Source organism: Schistocerca serialis, chromosome 3 (assembly GCF_023864345.2).
Source record: "Schistocerca serialis cubense isolate TAMUIC-IGC-003099 chromosome 3, iqSchSeri2.2, whole genome shotgun sequence".
NCBI classification, from domain to species: domain Eukaryota; kingdom Metazoa; phylum Arthropoda; class Insecta; order Orthoptera; family Acrididae; genus Schistocerca; species Schistocerca serialis.
In genome coordinates, this window is record NC_064640.1 from 80914066 (window position 1) to 80934288 (window position 20223).

The 20223-nt window shown below is 38.0% G+C and overlaps 1 protein-coding gene across 2 annotated transcripts in view; it reads right to left on the reverse strand.

Annotated features, from left to right (window-relative positions):
• Positions 1-1227: 1227 nt before the first annotated feature.
• Positions 1228-20223, reverse strand: part of LOC126469745 (uncharacterized) — an 84761-nt gene continuing 65765 nt past the window's right edge. For both annotated transcript variants that reach the window (XM_050096956.1, XM_050096955.1), the window contains exons 6-7: positions 7377-7588; positions 1228-1600 (exon numbers count right to left, since the gene is read on the reverse strand). In XM_050096956.1, coding sequence (XP_049952913.1) covers positions 1509-1600; positions 7377-7588 — 304 coding nt within the window. In that variant the 3' untranslated portion in view covers positions 1228-1508. The remainder of the gene's footprint in view (positions 1601-7376; positions 7589-20223) is intronic.

The following is a 20223-nucleotide window of genomic DNA, read 5'->3' on the forward strand; positions in this document are numbered from 1 at the left end:
CTAGCATATTAATCTCATTTGCAATATTTGTTGTTGTCTTTTGTATCAATAAACAGTAGTAGCAGTAGTATTAGTAGTAGTAGTTATTATGTGTAACTCATTTGCTGTGTCACTACAATGATGACTGTAAAAGTAATCTATGAAATTGAATTTTTAGGTGCAAGAGAGGGTCTGTAGGCTCTAAATGCTGAAATGTCACATAAACTGAGTCTATCAAGACAAACTTTTCCTGTTGTACAGAGAAGTCTTGCAATAAATTGCTGGTATTATTCTGTCAGGAAACAGTTCAGGAATATACTGGATGACAGATATCACTTTTTGCTTTTTAACTTCCATTATGTAGGGGCCACAATTAATAGTTCCCATGGTTCAGAGCAGTGTTCATAACACCCAATGGTGCCGCATACTGTACAATATCGTGCTGTTCCACAACCTCTGTAGGTGTGTCACTGTGGTACGATAATATCCCATATGATGTGCAAACACTGAAGAGTAAAACGCAGGGTCGAAGACTTCTATGCAGATAAGGTCTCTGTCATACCATCACATTGCATGTTTCACCTTCAGATTTACTACCAACACATTTCTCCTTATCCTAAATCCTCCAGGTGTGTGTATCACATTGGTACCCTCGCATCTCATAACAAATGAAATCTAACAATGTAGCAACCTGATCTCTTCAAGGCTGACTACCTGTTTCTGTTCAAAAAACATAACTTGGTCATAAAGTGTTCTTTGATATTTATGAAATATGCCATATTTACAACTTGAGGATAATTATACACAACATACAATGCTCATCTAAAGTACTTTATTTATATGCCTAATGCAGGTATTCAGAAGGGACTGCTCAACTCACACATGTGTGATAACTCTGCATTTGTAATTGACTACAATGCAATCCTGTTATGAATATGCCATGTTTAATATTATTTGTGTACTTGTTTCCTGGTGGTGTGATTTTAACAAGTAATGGCATTTTCCATACTAGACTTGAGTGTGCATACTTTCAGAATAGTAGACAAAAGAAAAAATCTGGGAAGGTAAAGGAATATGTAAAGGGAAAGGGAAGATGATAATAAACACTGGATCAGAAAAACAAACCAGAGGGAAGGAAACAAAGTAAATCAGAATTACTTGACTGAATAACTTGACTGACTTGACTGAATAAATAAATGTTCCATATATTAACTTCTTCTAATGTTTTATTTTCTTAAGCAGGTAACAATTGACAAAATTTGATATAGAACAATAAATATGGATTGCAAAGAAGTGCCAGTAATGTATTTCTAATCTGTTCATTGTAGGTTTTATGATCAGATCTGAATACAAAGTACTGATAACATTCAATTAAAATTTGGATTATTTTCATCACAGTGAAAACAGTGTTTACACAATGTCTTACTAAAACAATTTTTTGGAAGCTTTTCATAAACTGCAAACTTTGATAACACAGCCATCTAGAAGTGATTGATTTGTCAGCCCAGACACATTTCGCAATAACAAATCTAATAGACAAAGTACTTTAATCTTAGAATTTCCAGTTGCTCTTCAGTTGCAGACAGAGGCTTGTTGGTACTGGACTGGATGGCTGCATCATCTGCGGGAATATGAAGCAATCTGAAAACTTTATGATATAGAGGAGTAAACATAATATAGCTCATAAAATAAAATATAATTTTCAGAATGATAGCAAAAGAAAAAAATCAAATAACAGGAACACAATTCTGTACTGAACTTAAGTACAGGTGGTTCATTTAATTTTTTTAAATAAATTATTTCGCTTGGTTGTATAGTTTACATAATGTAACTGAGCAAGGTGGTGCACTGATTGCAAAACTGGACTTGCATTTGGAAGGATGACCATTCAAATCTGCATCCAGCAGTTCAATTTAGCTTTTCTGAGGTTCCCCTAAATCAGTTAAGACAAATTTCAGGATGATTTCTTTCAAAATGATTAGCCAATTTCCTTCTCTATCCTTCCCCAATACGAACTTAAGATACAATATCATAAAACCTATCTGAACACCCGCCCCCCCCCCCCCCCCCCCCATGTAATGTGGAACTGAACTCTGCAGATGCCATGATATCTAGCTATTGCCCAATATCTTGGACACCTATTTTATCTAAAGTTTTGGAATCCATCATTAACTCCCAGTTGTGTGATTATCTGGCACGTAATAATATAATTACTGCTGTACAATTTGGCTTTAGGAAGAGCAAATTCACAGTCCATGCCATTGACTCCCTGATTAAAAAAGTGCTTAATGCTTATGAAGGAAAAAATTTTGCTCAGGCTACCTTTTGTGATCTTAGCAAAGCCCTCGATTGTGTGGAGCATATTTCACTCCTCAACAAACTAGTTTATTATGTAATCACAAACAGTGAAGTGGACAACATTTTCGAATCTTTCCTCAGCAACCTTAAACAAATTGTTTGTATTGGTAAACAGAGATCACAGCTAGCTGAAGTTAAGTGTGGTGTGCCACAAGGCTAGTATTAGGACCTCTGCTATTTATTCTAATGACAAACGATCTAACATCTTACATAAACTCTCACTCCATTCTCTATGCAGATGATACCACTTTTTTCAGTGTCAGCTCAGACATGGATATGTTCCAAACTGTGGCAAATGACACAATATCACAAGCATCAGTCTGGTTTCGAGTTAATGGGTTCCTGCTTAATGAGAGTAAAACTCAAAAGATTGTATTTAGTTTAAGAGATCTGACAGTAGCAGACTTCATGGATAGTGTTAAGTCCTTAGGTATTGTTATAGATAGCAAATTGACTTGGGAGCCACATATTAAATACATTAGTGCAAGGCTGTCTAGAGTGGTGTATTTTTTAAGGAATTTAAAAAACCATGTATCTGCGGCCTATGTAAGATCGGCCTACTTTGCTTTTTTTCAAAGCATTATATCTTATGGGCTTTTACTATGGGGCAATAGCTAACACCTTCAGGAGATTTTGGTACTTCAGAAGAAAGTAATTTGAATTATAACAAACAGTGATAAACTGGCCCACTGCAAACCACTGTTTATCAACTTAAAAATAATAACTGTAATAAACATACTGCCCTACTACATATAAAGAGCAACTTATCAGAATACCAGTGTAGAAGAGACGTCCACTCTCATGGAACCAGAAATAGTAGCCATCTTGACATACCTTACTACAGATTATCCAAGTCACTGAATAGCTACGAAGTGGTGGGTATGAAGATGTTTAATAAACTGCCACTAGAATGGGTAGAAGCTCCATTTGATTTATTTAAAGACAAATTATTCAGTTGGTTAGCTGCAAATCCTTGCTACTCACTTCAGAAATTATATGACTGTAAAATATCATAGTGGTACCGGTTTGGAGAGTTCAGCATAATTTCTTTAACTGAGTAATTTATGATGCAATGCTTTTCATATTATTTGATTTTAAATATTGTATTATATGGAAAACCAATAGTGACATATTGATCTTCAACCCATGTATATATGCTGTATAACTTGTATTTATGTAACTTGACTTTGTCAATTGCTGTAACAGCTAAACAACAATAAAATATCATTCAATTCAATTCCATGAAAGAGGAATCCACCAGTACCAAAGCAGGTGGGAATTATTCTGTTGTCAATAGAGAAGCAGTAACAGAAGAACAGGTTGGTCAGGACAGCTCAGTGACTTTGAATGTGGACTAGTCATTCAATGTCACCTGAGTAACAGATCCATTAGGAACGTCTCAACCCTCTGAAAGCTGTCCAAATTGACTGTTGTTGTAAAGTGGAAATGGGAAGGAACTGTAGTATATGCAAGCAGCATATTAAGGGCAGGGCCCCTGCGTGTTTAGACACAACATGTGCAGATACGTTCAGAAAGGAGAAATTCTAATCTCTGCTGCAAAATGAAATTTTGTACCTAGGCTGGTATTCAAACCTGGGACTCCTCCTTACTAGGCAGATGCATTAAGCATCTACACCATTTTGGCACAATTGTTAGACACAACTGCACAGATTATTGAAGCTTGCCTCCCCAGTCAATCCAGATTCTCATTTGCCACATTCTACCAAAATGGTATCTCCTAGCCAATTTTCCTCTGTTTGCTCATCGCATCATGTGAAGACTCACATGTGGTCAGGTGAAGAATGCTCTGTGCTGAATAATCATATTAGCCTTCGTGGTGCATATTTATCTATATGAGTGGCGTCTGTTCTTTTGGACATGTCCAAAAGAACAGACACCATTCATATAGATACATATGTGCCATGAAGGCTAATATGATTATTCAGTGCTGAGCACTTTTCGCCCAATCTCATGTGGGTCTTCATGTGATATGTGAAGCAAACAGAGGAAAAAGGGCTAGGGGATACTATTTTGGTAGAGTGTGGCAAATGAGAATTTGGATTGAGGGAGGAGGTGAGCTTGGGTAATCTATGCATTTATGTCTAAGCACTGTGCCAAGGTGGTATAGATGGTTAATCCATCTGCCTAGTAAGCTGGAGACACAGGTCTGAATCCCAGCCTCGGTAAAAATTTTCATTTGTCACCAACGAATTCTTCCATTGCCTGAATGTGGCAGAGACCAGAATTTCTCATTTCTGAAAATATTCTATTTCCAGCCATGGGGTCAAACACAGAAATAGTGTCTGTTCTTTCAGACATGTTCAAAAGAACATACACCACTCATATAGATATGTAAGCATGGATATGCTTTGTGGGCCGGGTGTGGCCCCCTACAAATAGTTTGTCAAGCCTCCTGCAGCTGTCACAGCATTTGGGTGCACAAGTCACACTGATATGTAGCATACAAGTCACAGTAAATAGCATTTCAGTTGTTGGTACCTACTTGTTTGTGTGCAGTCACATGTCCATGTGGCACTGTGCATGTATTCCTTTGTGACAGGTACTTTGGTTGCCACTCAGCCCCTTGATGGCCCTTTCAGCTTTGGGCCCCAGACTAGCTGCCAGCTGCCTATGAGCCTACACTTAGGACAACAATGCCTGTCCACTGAATCGCCCAGAGGACATGGTTGTATGCAAACATAACTTTGTACAAATACACACAATCGCTGGGCATGTAAATGATTAGAGTTGCAATGGTCTCTGACAAGTAGAACAGAGTGCTTTATCATTGTTCATGCTTAGTGTTATTACCAGGCCTATTATGATATATAAGAGGCACAAACAGCATCAGATGTTGAGTGATTATTGTGATGGACACAGAGATATTATGTACTCATATGAGGCAGCATTATCAGCACCTGTCAGGGTTTGAATGGGGCTTCATTGTGGGTCTCCTTTCGGCCAGCTGGTCAAACTATTCAATACCCAGATTTGTAGGGCATTCAGAGATGACATTGGCCCAAGTTGGACTGTATGCAAACATGAAGGCAAGCTTACTTGTCATTGGTTCCAGTCGACAACCTCTGACCACCACAAGGGAGCATCAATGTATTGTGCACAAAACACATCATAACCCATTCACATCTGTGCCTGCCATCCAAGAACAAGTAATGAGATCCCTGTAACATTCTTTATCATCATGCACCATTGTTCACAGACTAGCAGCAGCCACGGGCTGCCATTAACACTGAAACACAAATGGCTGTTTGTAGTGTTGTCATGATCGTGAAGCATGGACTGCAAATGAATGGCATCACACTCTGCCTCACTGCCAGTATCCACAATATCAAGAACCAGTTACAACAGTATTGGGCCAGACAGCCTCAGGAGAGGCCTTTATGACATCCTTCCCATATGACTCACTGCATGCATCCAGGTCAAAGGGGTTGCAACAACATACTGATAGGTGAGCTCATACCATGTAGTTTTTTTTATAAATTTGACTAAATTTTGTGATCACTGAAATAACATCACATACCCTCTCAACCAGTGAAATTTCATTTCATTTCCTCCTCAGCTTATGGGTGCTTCACTCCTGCCTGGAGTTTCCATTGTTTGAATAGGTTAATTATTTATGGGGGTATCTATTCTGTTGCAACATACATCTGTGTTCTGGGAGACTCTGTGAGTAGTGGTGGTCAGCATTTGACTGTTATGGTCAGAAAGGCCGCATATCACTTGTATGGCAAGTATGCAATTTATTTTATTTTTATATACAAAAATGTTTTTGATTGGTCTGCTACAAGTGGCAGTGACTAGTTGGAAAATTAAATACAGTACACTGAAGGAGCACAAGTTATGTTTAGTGTCTGATCTGTAGTGAAAATTATTTAAGAAATCTACATTAAAGTCACCTAAAAGTACTCTATCCCTTTCCTTCCTTGTTAGACAGCACAGCAAAACATATAGTTGTCTGATGAAGCAGCTCAGATTACCAGAAGAGCTCTGTGTTCTGTATATGGCTATAATAAAAAAAGTGTGCAAAACCATATACCTGTAAATGGTGCTCCAGGCAGCACCTCTTATCATTGAGTTTTGAATGGATATTTATTTTTAATACATCTTCTTCTCTTCCTCCACCCATATTATTTTCACAGTAATAAGGTGCAAGTATATTGCTACCAGAAGGAAGAACGCCAATGCTAGCACACATGCTCTGAGGAGCATAACACTTTAGCATCTTTTACCACTTGTGGAACCTCTAAGTCTAACTGAACTGAAATATGATTAGTATTACTTGTTGTCATTTGGTGTGGTAAGAGACTATCCCCACTACTTCCACCCCAGGGAGATTATAGACCTGAAAGTTAATGTATTCTGGTTATTCAAGTAACTTCAGTGGTCTTGACTGTAAATTGCTACTGAATTGCTCTTTCTCTATTGTAGCACTTAATGGAGCACCTAATGCTTTTTCATCTGCCTTGTTAATGTGCAAGCCACACTTTCTAAACAATTCTCTATGGTTAGAAATATGGTCCCAGAATCAGTGTTTCTGATTTTCAAAAAGAGGGAATGGATTTTTGATGTGTTTTTACTTTTGCTATCAAATTGTGTTTAACTTTCCTTTCTATTGTCTTTTCTCTTAATTTACTCTCTTTCCTCTCTTCCTAATGTCTATTCATTTTCTTTTCTCTTTGCTCTCAGCATGGGTGACCTTCTCTGTAATGTTCTCACTATGGAAGACCTTCTGCAGTTTGTGCACTTAGATATTTCTACTATGTGTGAACTTCCCCACAAAACTCTGCAATCCTGAAAAAAGTCACCATGGCATACAGCCTTTTGCAGGCTATGGCAGTACAGTCCCTACAAACTGGTCTCTGCAAAGAAATTAATGATTTTCAAAGACTGATGCATACACTGTTTTAATAGAATTTATTTACTAATTGCCACTTTAGGTAAAAGGCAACATGTTATCTTATTTCAGTAATGATCTAGGAAACATAGAAGTTGTTTTTATTTAATTCTGTGTGTGTACCTACCAGATGATGAATTTTTGCTGATGCTGTCCTCCATCTCTCTACGTAGGATGTAGTTCAGAGCATTATCTGGCACCCATGGGCTATTTGAGCTATGAGGAACAGCTGCTACGGGTAAAGTTGAGTGTCGAGCGCATAATGACTGCAGTGAAGAAGAGCGTTGTGAAGAACTTATATCCAACATGCAGCTCTTTGAGTTCACATCTTTTACCTTCCTGTAAAGGTTTTTTTGTAAGAAGCCTAAGTACAGACAACAGTTTAATTCTAAAAAATATAATAAATACAGAAATTGAAGAAAACATTGTTTTTAGATCACAGAAACATAGTTACTCCCTCTTCCTCGTGGTCTGTGCACTCAATATGAATGGCTTCTGCTCAGTTTATAATGACCCTGACAAACAAGGTGTTATAATCTGACATACTCACCATGCCACTTCCTATTTTTTTCTTTTTCACTTTCAGCTGTGGTTGGGGTTGGGTTGTTTGGGGAAGGAGACCAGATAGCAAGGTCATCGGTCTCATCGGATTAGAGAAGGACGCGGAAGGAAGTCGGCCGTGCCCTTTCAAAGGAATCATCCCGGCATTTGCCTGGAGTGATTTAGGGAAATCATGGAAAACCTAAATCAGGATGGCCAGACGCGCGATTGAACCGTCGTCCTCCCGAATCAGCTGTGGTAGTTTCCTTATTTTGTCTCTACACACATTCCTTTTTCATATATTTTCTATACCTGTGTTACAAAAGCGTGTAATTTGATACTCCTCTTCCATTTCTCACTTTTATTTTCAATAAATAATGTAATTTCTTAGTTTCAGTAATTTTCACTAGATTAATAACAATATTTGTAAAGTATTAACTGCTATTTTGTTTGCAGGGATATTGCTGTAATATAGTTAGCAGAAGTTGGTCCCAAACAGTTGCTGCAGGGATGGCACAGCTGCTTACATATATACCTCAGCCAATCACTCAATGCAATTTTGATATGCCTCTCTGGCAATGCCTCAGTTTTTCTCAACTCTACAGATGACTATTGTTTCTGCCTGCAGTCATTTTCACTTTAAAGTTGAAAGCTGGCAACAGTGCTGAGAGCTGTCTGGGATCTTCTTTTGCTGACTCGATTATAGGTCAAAGCAAAAATTTTTCTTACTGCCTAATTGAAATGAGTGTGATGTAAGGCATGTCAGAGCAAATAAAAGTTTCAAATATTACCTGTGCTAGACATTGTCTGACCTTCATGTGATGTCATAGTTTTAAAACTGATATCGTTTATGGGGTGAGTTAATAGATTTACAATTGCTGCCAATCATTATTTGAATAGTGAAGGGTTAAATCTTGTACATTCCATTATACACTGAGGTGACACAAGTCATAGGATACCTCCTAATATTGTGTTGGGCCTCTTTTTGCCTGGTGTAGTGCAGCAGCTTGATGTGGCATGGATTCAACAAGACATTGGAGGTTCCCTGTGGAAATACTGGGCCATGTTGCCTCTATAGCTGTCCATAATTGTGAAAGTGTTGCTGGTGTAGGAGTTTGTGCAGAAAGTGATTTCTCAGTTACATCCCATAAATGTTTAATTGGATTCATGTCAGGCAACCTTAGAGGCCAAATCATTTACTCAAATTGCCTAGAAAATTTCTAGATCAGTATGAAATCTGCCAATGCATATTCATTGCAATTAAGAGAAAATCATCCTTGTGTGAACAATATTGATATATTTTTTGACATGAAACAACCAAGATCCACATTTTTTACAAAATAATTAACAACATTTTAACATTAAAAATGCAAAAATGCTGTCTGTATCAGCAACAGATATATATCTATATATGAAAAACCTAACTGTACTCAGAGATGTAAGATATGGATGCATCAATACACATAGCATTGCCCACATCTGACAAAGGTGCCAGTGGTAGGAAAGCTGCTGATATCACAGGCTGATCATGTGAACTTCTGTAGCAGGCAAAATAAAGCCACCCAGTGGCAGACTTGCTCTCAGTTGCTGTTACTTGACTTGACTCTGCAAGTGAACTATGACTGCTGCTACGGTTTACCTGGATTGATTTCACCTTGTGTTTGATACTGCTTTGGCTTATGACAATGTGGTTTCCACCACCACATGATGTGAGTAGAACTGCACTTAACATTATAGTTTTTGTATGGGTGCATAACAAATAGTAATGTTTGGACTATGAAAGTTTCTATCTGGAACTATTGCTTATGTTATTTCTATCAAGAAGATGAAAAGTTTCTTGAGCTTTGGCAGCAACAGCTAAGCCAGCATCAGGAATTGCTCAAGCACGTAACTAGTTTTTCGCTGCAGCAGTCAAAGGCACTACAAGCCACCCAGTTATTTCAGCTATTCAATAAACCTCAAGGAAGCTACAAAGTATATTAAAAATGCTTAGTGCTACGCTGATATCAAGTGCCTGGAACATCAATGGGCCTTTTCTCTCTCTACAAATCCACCATTATAGTACTTGGTTCAAATGTAAGCCTCTTTGTTCAACACATCACTATTTCCATCATCTAACTTAATTTCTTCATTTTCTGACAATTTTTGCAGCCTTAAGACCGTCTGACCACTCCCTGGCTGCAGTGCTGCAGATTCCCTGTGCATCTGAAATACTGCAAGCTGTGCAACAAAATTTTTCATCTGACTTTGAAATGTCACATGTGGCCTACAGCTGTGGCAATGCAGTGTAGAGAGTAACCATAACAGACTGTAAAGTGGTAAACAAGTTTCACTCAATGGCTACCAAGTAGCCTCCTTCTCTGCAAACCTGGGCTAGTGCCTGACATTTTCCATGGTATTAAATTTTATTTCCAAGTTACTTGCACAGTTTTTCTTTATATCCCAGACAGAAAAGTCAACATTATGAGTACGAGTGCCACATTGCAGAAGTACGCCATAGCATGGTAGGCACTAGGTGTCAGCCCCATCCAATTCAAATTAATAATGTTACAGGCTCTGGTCATATGCTGGCTTTGTGTAAAACTTTGTTACATGCAACAGTGCAAGCCATTCCACTAAATTTTCTTTACAGTACCATTGTATCAGTCTCAGTTATTAACAAGTCTCTGTACTTCAGTGTGTGCACTGCCTTGCTAAGCGAAGTGAATTGCCACTCTTACATCATTTTCAACTGATGGTGACTTATAATCAGGTGTCTCGAATGCTGTCAATTTTTGTAGTGGTGTATCTGTTGGTTGAGAACATTTTTGGAATTGATGCATATTCAACCATTAAATTTTCATTATGTCATGAAATGCACCTCTATGGCTCATTGGTATCCTGTGAAGTTACTTTTTGCCGATTTTTGAACCAAGTTTGGGGAAGACAGTTGACTTTCAGGCAAACATAGTCTTACAGCCAACAGCAAGTCTGAGATTTTGCAAGGTCGTCCATTTCCATTGGTTATTGAGGATCAGATTAACAGACTACATAGAAGTTTTGTCCCCCATTTGCTACAGCCAGTGGTGCTGGTTAGGAAGCCTGGGAGCTCTCTTCTGTCACGAGGAGAGTTTATGGAAACCATTACTGCTCAAGCGGACATTGATTCTTATCCCTTGTCTCATCTAGATGAACTATTTCTTAAACTTTCGGGAAGAAAATTCTTTATAAAAATTGATACAATGGAAGCATATTTTCAGTTGGCTCTTGATGAAGACTTGAGGAATATTTTAGTCTTAATCACACTTTTTGGACTTTACCAATATAACAGGTTGCTTTATGGTGTGACTAGCTCCTCCATCATATTCTAGAGGTTTCTTGAACAGAGTACTCCATGGGTTCCACTTTGTGTGAATTATCTGAATGATACTCTGGTTACTTGTTGCACAAAAACACAATATTTGCACAATCTGCATATGATTCATGTGGCCTTTGAACAGAAAGGCCTTAAGTGTAAATTTTCAGAATGTGCTTTCTTTCAACAAGTGATCATTGATTTAGGCTATATACCCAGTAAAGAGCGCCTTCTGCCCATCAAAGGATATTTAGGTACTATTCAGAACATGCCTGTGCCTAAATTCATCAACGACCTTCAACTATTTCTATGAAAAGTGATTTATTCCCCAAGCAGCCTTCACTGACCACCTACTAAATGGTCTCTATAACAAGGTAGCCCCTTTCCAGTAGTCAGAAGAGTTACATCCTGGTTTTATCAAGTTTAAATCAGACCTCACATCAGCACCCTACCTTGTGATTTACCAGCCCCAGTTGTCATCGGTGTTGGCAAAGACACATTCCAACAGGGTACTAGGGCTGTTCTCTCTCATAAGTTAGATTATGGTACCGAGAGGCCAATAGCATTTATCTAAAAGACAGTTACACCATATTTACAAATTTTTCTCATCTTATCACTGTCCAAAAAGTGCTCTTGTGACATTTTGGATATCAGGAAAAATTGCCAGTCACAGCATATTGTCTTCATCGATTGGTCTCTATTTGACCAATTTTGAATAGTCCATTCATTATCACTCTTCTGCTCATCATTCTCATACGGATGCACTTTCTTGCCTCCTGGCAGGTCAGAATCCAAAATTTGACTGCCAGGAGACAGTTTGTTTTATGTTAGACAGTGAATTTGAGAAATTGTTTGATGAGTTCCATATAAATTCCTGGGACATTGCTACAACAACTAGGTGTGACCTGTTCCTTCAGTGTGTCTTGCCGCATGTCTGGTTAGGTTAGCCCACCAAGCTCTCTGGTGAAGAACCACCTGGCCTTCACTGTATTTTTAATTGGCAGCACCAACTTCAATTTTGACAAGGTGTTGTGTTCCTTACAAAAAAAGATGAATGGCAGTGGGTGGTGATGCCATCATCTCTGCAATGTTAGGTGCTCTAATTCTTACATCAGCCCCATTGGGGTATTTTGAGGATGAAGGAACTGGCATGCCTGTACATCTGCTGGCCTTATATGGACAACGATGTTGCACAGGCAGTTCATGAGTCTGCATTTGACAAGTACACCAGCCTGCTGCACCCCAGTCATTTTCTCTGTGGCCAAAGTTGATGATACTGTGGGACCCAGGTTGTGTTGACTTCATAGGTCCATTCTCAGGCTCCACATGGTTAATCATGGTGAGCTCTTTCTCCCCCTTCCTGTATGTCATCTGCTTCCAGCAGACAATTGCATTGGTCATGATAGTAGCTCTTGGGTCAGATCTTTGGAATAGAGTATGCACTGCAGATGCTAGTGAGAAAAATGGTCACCAGTTAACAGCAACTGATTTCAAAAGGTTTTGTAGATGCAATGGAATTAAACATTGTACCTTACTCCTTAAGCTGGAAGAATGGTTTGGTCATACATTCTAAGTTCAAAAGTTAAACATCTTAAGATTTGCTAAATCAGTTTCAAGGGGAAATGCCTTCCTAGTTTATTACAGGTCTACTCCATTCTATGGTCAAAGCCTTGTGGATCTCCTGTTTACACCCACAGAAGCAGCCATATAGTTTCATGTGGGTGCTCTGGCACTGTTGTAGCTATGGACATTTGGACTGAATCCAGGATGGATCCAGGAACCAATGGTGGCACAATAGAGGCACCAAGCAGTGTTGGATACAAGATAAAGGATGTTGCACCAGCACTACAACCAACTGGTTGTGGCACCCTGGTCAGTGGCCCCCCTCTTTGAGGGGAGGGTACAATTGCCATTGTCATAATCACATCACAGCTCTTTCTACTCCCAGATCACAGAAGATGGCCACTTGGATCTCCCTTGATGTTGGCTGAGGGGCACAACCACAGCTGTTGATATGACTTCAAATGTGGTTGAATCACCAGACCAGATCTGTCACATCCCACAGGGATGCCTCCACTTCCAGAAGTCTCTGGGCCTATGCAAGAGGTTTCACATCCATCACCAATATGGGGCTGATGGCCCTGGATGTCTCTCTGGAGCGGCCCTGGATGTCTCTCTGGAGCCTTCCATCACAATATCACTCAGCTTCCAGCTGCTACTGCCATGACTTCCTTCACCCATACTGGCCAGGCAGGTGCTGGCCTTACATGCTGGTTAAGTGATGGAGGAATTTAATAATGCCATCATTTCTTTCATTGTATTCTTTCTGTATAAAAAAAATAAGCATGGGTTTTGACATATCGGACTGGACTATTCCCTTGCCAGTTGCTATTATCCAACCTGCCACTACAAGTGACCTTTGACTGCCATACCCTAGCACTCTAACTCTAGAGCTATTGTTATATTAAATTCTTACATTTCTTTCTCCCTCCATTAAAACAGAAAAATTATGAAATGTCATTGCTTATAAAGATCAGCTGTTTTGCCATTTTAACTTACCATAATTGCTCAAGAAAGGCATTACCAACATACATGTTAAGATAAAAGCATGAACAATCCAGCATAAAGTTTTACTTAGGTTACCATTAGCAAAAATCCTGTACATGAAATTTTGTATTCAAACATGCACACAGTATTTATACAATTCATACCCAAACAACTGTCAGCATGACATAAACAAAACCATCTTGAGATTTCACAAGTCATGCTGGTCCCTTTAATCCATGACAACTGTGTATTAATTATAGGTTATAGATACAAATATGAAACAAAAACATAGTCATCCCAAGGCTGAAAATAACATGAAGGAATGTCTTCTTCAATATCTGTAAAATTGTGCATCATAACTACACCCAAGGAGGGCAAACAATGTCAAAATAGTACTATCAATAAACTTGCTGTGATACAATTTTCACAAAAATATGAGACCTCTGCAAGGCAAGAAACTGACATATGCTTTACAACAACAGTCTAGCTTGTACAGTAACAGTGTTGAATTTCATATTGAAATATGTGATACACGGGTTTTAATCTATTACTCAGTGCATGGTATCAACTATTTTACTATCTTATGACAACATTTTACATTCATTTTTCAGTTCATTATTTAATTTATGGAAGAACTGTAGATTATATACCTGCTGACATTAAACATGCTGTGTCATCAACAAAACCACAAATTTTAATAATTTGTAGTATTGTAACGTAATGTGGAATGGGTGTTTTTGGATGCCAGGAAGAGCACAGGGTGCAACCAACTGCTGATGGTGACTCCTGTCAGTACTAATGATGTGTGTCACTTTGGAATTGCAGAGTTTCCCTTTGGTTTCAGACAGCTGTCTGAAGTGGTAAGGGCTGCCACTTTTACTTATGAGATGAAGGCATAGATCACCATCTGAAGCAACATCGACAGGACTGACTACAAACCCTTGATACAGAGCTGAGTGGGGGTTGTGACTCAAAGGCTCAGATATTTTGATGACTGTGTAGGCTGCAGATTCCTTGACTTGTGCCATAGAGTGGTGAAGTTTCAGGTTCTGCTTAATAGGTCAGAGGTATATTACACATAGGAAGCAGCTACACAGGTAGCAGGGACTGTGTGGAGTGGACTGGGCAGTTTTTTAGTTTAGAGGGTCTTGGGAAATTACAAAAAGGGCTTTAGTCTCCAAGGATGGAGGGCAATCACAACAATCAGTATTGTAATTGTAAACTGTTGTAATTGTGATGGGAAAGAACCAGAGCTTCAAGTGTTAATACAAAGCACTGAAGCTCAAATTGTTATAGGTAGGGAAAGCTGGCTAACATCAGACATTAGTGCAGCCAAAATTTTTACAAGGGCCTGATGGTGTTCAGAAAGGATAGATTAAATACAGTTTGTGGTGGAGTGTTTATTCCTGTCAGAATTAACTTACCATGTAGCGAAATTGAAACAGATAGTTCCTGTGAGTTAGTGTGGGGAGAGGTTGTACATGACAACCAGAATAAATTAATAATAGGTTTCTTTTAGTGACCCCCTGATTTAGATGATACAGTTACTGCACAGTTCAAAGAAAACTTGAGTCTCATTTCAAATAGGTACCTCCCTTGTACGATTATAGTTGGTGGTTACTTCAATCTACCCTCAATATGTTGGTGAAAATACATGGCTAAAAGACTGGTAGGCATAAAATATTTTCTGAAATTGTACTGAATGCTTTCTCCAAAAATTATTTTGAACAATTAGTTCAGGACTTGACTTGAAGTGTATAACATTGTGCAAATATAATTGACCTCTTAGCACCAAATAATGTTGAACCAATAGGAAGCATCATGATGGATACAGAGATTAGTGACCACAATGTCATTGCAGCAAGACTGAAAACCATAACATCCAAATCCACCAAACATATACAAAAATATATCTGTTTAAAGAAAAACAGATATAAATTTGCTTAATGCTTTCCAAAGACACAGTCTCCATGCCTCCTGAACTAACTATATAAACGTAGAACAGATGTTTCTTAAATTCAAAGAAATAATATTGACAGCAATAGAGAGGTATAAAGGCCTATCAAATAAATGAATAAGAGATGGTGATCCCCCAAGGTGCACAAAACAGGCCAGAACACAGTTTCAGAAACAATGATAAAAACATACTAAATTTAAAAGAACACAGAATCTCCAAGATAGGTAATGTTTTACTGAAGCTTGAAATAAAGCTTGGTGTTCAATGTGACATGCTTTTAATAGTTTCTCCAAAAACCTTTGTCTCAAAACATGGCAGAAAATCCAGAGAGATTTTGACCTTATGTAAAGTCCACCAGTGGCAATGAAGAATTGCTACCTTTACTGTATGATAGCAAAGGTAATGTTAACAATGACAGTGCCACTAAAGCAGAGTTACTAAACATGATTTTCCAAAATTCATTCATCAAAGAAGACAAAATAAATATTCTGGAATCCAAAACAAGAACAGCTATCAACTTGAGTAACTTACAAGTAGATATACTCAGTGTAGTGAAGCAGCTTAAATAACTTAATAAAGGCAAATCCTTTAGCCTAGATTGTGTAACAGTTAGGTTCCTTTCAGAGTATGCTAATACAATAGCTCCACACTTAGCAGTCATATACAACTGTTTGCTCAAAGAAAGATGTGTGCCTAAAGACTGGAAAGTGCACAAGTAGCATGAGTACTCAAGAAAGGAAATATGAGAAATCCACTGAATTACAGATCCCTATCATTAACATTAATTTACATTAGAATTTTGGAACATATGCTGTGTTTGAACATTATGAATTACCTCAACAAAAATAATCTATTTACACATAAACAGAACAGAGTCAGAAAATACCATTCTTGTGAAACGCTACTAGTTCTTTATTCACACAATGAACTGAGTGCTATTAACAGTCCATCTCATACTGATTCCATATTTCTAGATTTACAGAAGACTTTTGACACTATCTGCACAACTGACTTGTAATCAAATTGTGCCTATGGAGTATTTTCTCAGTTGTGTGACTGGATTTATGATATCCTGCCAGGAACATAAAAGTTTGTACTATTTGATAGAAAGTCACCGAGTAAAACAGAAGTGATATCTGGCACTCCACAAGAAAGTTTTATAGGCCCTCTTCTGTTTCTGGTCTACACAGCATGAACATTAATAAAACTGATAAACTGCAGGGACAGTTTCCTGACTGGGAATGGATGAAAAAAGATTTTATGGATGTGTGTTCGGAAATGGATGGTGTGCGTGCAATGATCACAAATCATCCCAGCACACAGTACAGAGCTGATTGCATCCACATCACAACAGATGTTCAAAGTGGCTTCCATGGGATGCAATGTACACAGTTGTCATACAGGATTCACATAATCACACTTTGGCTTACTCAAGCCACTTGGCTGGAGCTTGTACTACGGTTCTCCTCAATATCCTGGTGCACACACATTCTGCTGTCTCCCTGAATGTTCACCTGTCTGAAAGGACCCATGATCACACAAATGCCCAAAAAGGGCTTGAAACACTGTGTGATGTGGTTGGTGTCTGTGAGTATACTTGTTATGGTATAGCCTTGCTGCCTCTCAACTATTTCCATTTGCTTGGCTGTACACAGGCACCATCTTGGATTGTTTCTGACATGAATACCAGAATATTCTACTGCTTGCAGTATGCTACATCAATCACACAGCCTGCAACCCACAAGGAACATGTGGCATGTGGTCAGAGGAACTTTCATTTGTGAAAGCCATCCACTGTGGCAATAATGCAATCCCAGACACATGTTCACAGGACCTGTATTCCTCCATTTCTAGTCAGGAATCCGTCCCTGCAGTCTGTCAGTTTTATTAATGATATATGAGACAATCTTAGCGTCCCTCTTAGATAATTTGCAGATGATGCTGTCATTTATCACCTGTAAAGTCAACAGGCGATCAAAACCAGTTGAAAAATGATTTAGACAAGATACTCATATTGTGTGAAAAGTGGTAATTGACTCTACATAATGAAATGAATGAATATCCACTAAATTTTGGTTACACAATAATTTGCATAAAACAAAAGGCTGCCAATTCAACTACTTAGGTATTACAGTTACATAAACTTAAATTGGAATGATCAAACAAATAATGTTGTGAGGAAGGCAAGCCAAAGATGATGTTTTATTGGTAGAATGCTTATAAGATGCAATAGGTCTATTAAAGAGACTGCATACACTACGCTTGTCCATCCTCTTCTGGAGCACTGCTGTGCATTATGGGATACTTGCCAGATGGGATTCACAGAGGACAGCAAAAAAGTTCAAGGAATGGCAGCTTATTTTATATTATCATGGAAAGGGGAGAGATTTGTTATGCAAATGGGGATGGCAATCATTAAAGCAAAGGCATTTTTCACTATGGCAGGACATTTTCATGAAATTTTCATCACTAACTTTATCTTCTAAAAACTAAAATATTTTGTTGCCATCAACTTACATAGGGAGAAATGATCATCACTGTAAAATAAGAGAAATTAGAGTCCAAACAGAAAGATTCAAGTGTTCATTTTTCCTGTACATTGTTTGAGAGTGGGACAGTAGAGAAACATCTTGAAGTGGGGTTGACCCTCTGCCAGGCACTTAATTGTGAATTGCTGAGTAGTCATGTAGATGTAGATGTAAATGTAGATGAATATCAACAAAGAAATATCAAGACTGTTTAGCAATTTACAGCATAAAGTACAAAGTAAATTGAAAAACTAAAAACTGAGTGAGAACGTGTGTAAATAGTAGCAGTTGAAATAATTACGTTACTTAGTAGAAACTCAGATTTTTTTTAGGTCTAATTGTTTACAGTTCTTATTATGTGAAATTTAGCTTTCATCTACATTTACATTTACATGGTTACTCTGCAATTCACACTTAAGTGCCGGGCAGAGGGTTCACCGAACCATTTTCATACTACTTCTCCACCATACCACTCGCAAATGGTGTGTGGGGAAAAGGAACACCTAAATCTTTCCATTTGAGCTCTGATTTCTCTTATTTTATTACGATGATCATTTCTTCCTACGTAGGTGAGAGTCAACAAAATATTTTTCTTTCGGAAGAGAAAGTTGATGATTGAAATTTCGTAAATATATCTCGCCACAAAGAAAACTGCCTTTGTTTTAGAACACTCTGAGTCTTAGAAAACAATTTATGAAGAATACAATGACTTGACTCAGTGTTATGGATCACATTGTTTGATGCCTTACAGAAAATGAAAAAGAAATGTTCTGAAAATTATTATTTGTTAATTCTGTTGTTTTTGGAGTGAAAAATTTGATGGAAAACACTGTGTGTGAAAATTGTTTTAGTATTGCAGAGACAAAAGGCATGTGGAAGTGACACGTGATGTATTCAGAACTTAAAAGTGAAAAAGATATGAAAACAATGGGAGGGGAGGGGGATGTGATTTGGGGTTTGACCAAAGTTTTGGGAGTTCATCTTCAGAAGGGCTTATGAGTCAACTTAGAGGAAATAATGATAAAATTGACAAATTAAATAAAACTTTGAGTGTCAAAAATGATGAAACAGTGACTTGAGTAGTGATATACAGAAAACAATGTCAAAATTGACAAATTAAATTAAAAACTTAGTAAAAAATTTGACAAAACTAGAAGTAAACTGGGTTATTAAGTGAAAGAAACAAATGGCAGAATTTCAAAAGTAACCAGCAAACTGAAAAATGAACTTCAAAATAATATCAAGACAAAATGAAATGACTGACATTAACTGCTAGTGGGCATTGATTTAAATCAATGGGGAAAATCAAAAATTTGTGTCAAAATGGGATTCGAACTTGAGACTCCTGCTTACTAAACAGATGTGCTAACAATTGCACCTTCGGAATACAGTGGCCATCACAAATGCATGGACTACCCTAGCATGCCTCCCATCAGACCTAAATTCTCAACTTGTCCACACAATACTGATGTAGTATCCCTTACACATTATCCTCATAACACACAGAGTTTCACTGATTCCTGTAAGAAGCTCAAAATTTAGTGTGGACTTCAATGCGAGATGCTTATAACAGTTTCCACAAAGAAACTTTGTCTCAAAACCTGGCAGAAAATCCAAAGAGGTTCTGGTCATATGTGAAGTATGTTAGTGGCATAAAACATCATCCGAAATTGTGTAAAATGCTTTCTCTGAAAATTATTTAGAGCAGTTCGGTCATGATCCCACGTGAATAGTAAACGGTTGTGAAAACACACTTGATCTCTTAGCAACAAATAATCCTGAGTTAATAACGAGCATCAAAATGAATACAGGGATTAGTGAACACAGGGATGTCGTAGCGAGAATGAAAATTGTAATCCCCAAATCCTCCAAAACTAAATGGAAAATATACCTATTCAAAAAAGCAGATAAAAATTCACTTGACATCTTCCTGAGAGACAATCTCCACTCCTTCCAAATTAATAATATAAGTGTAGACCAGATGTGGCTTGAAATCAGAGAAATAGTATAAGCAGCAATTGAGAGATTTATAACAAATAAATTAACAAACGACAGAGCTGATCTGCCT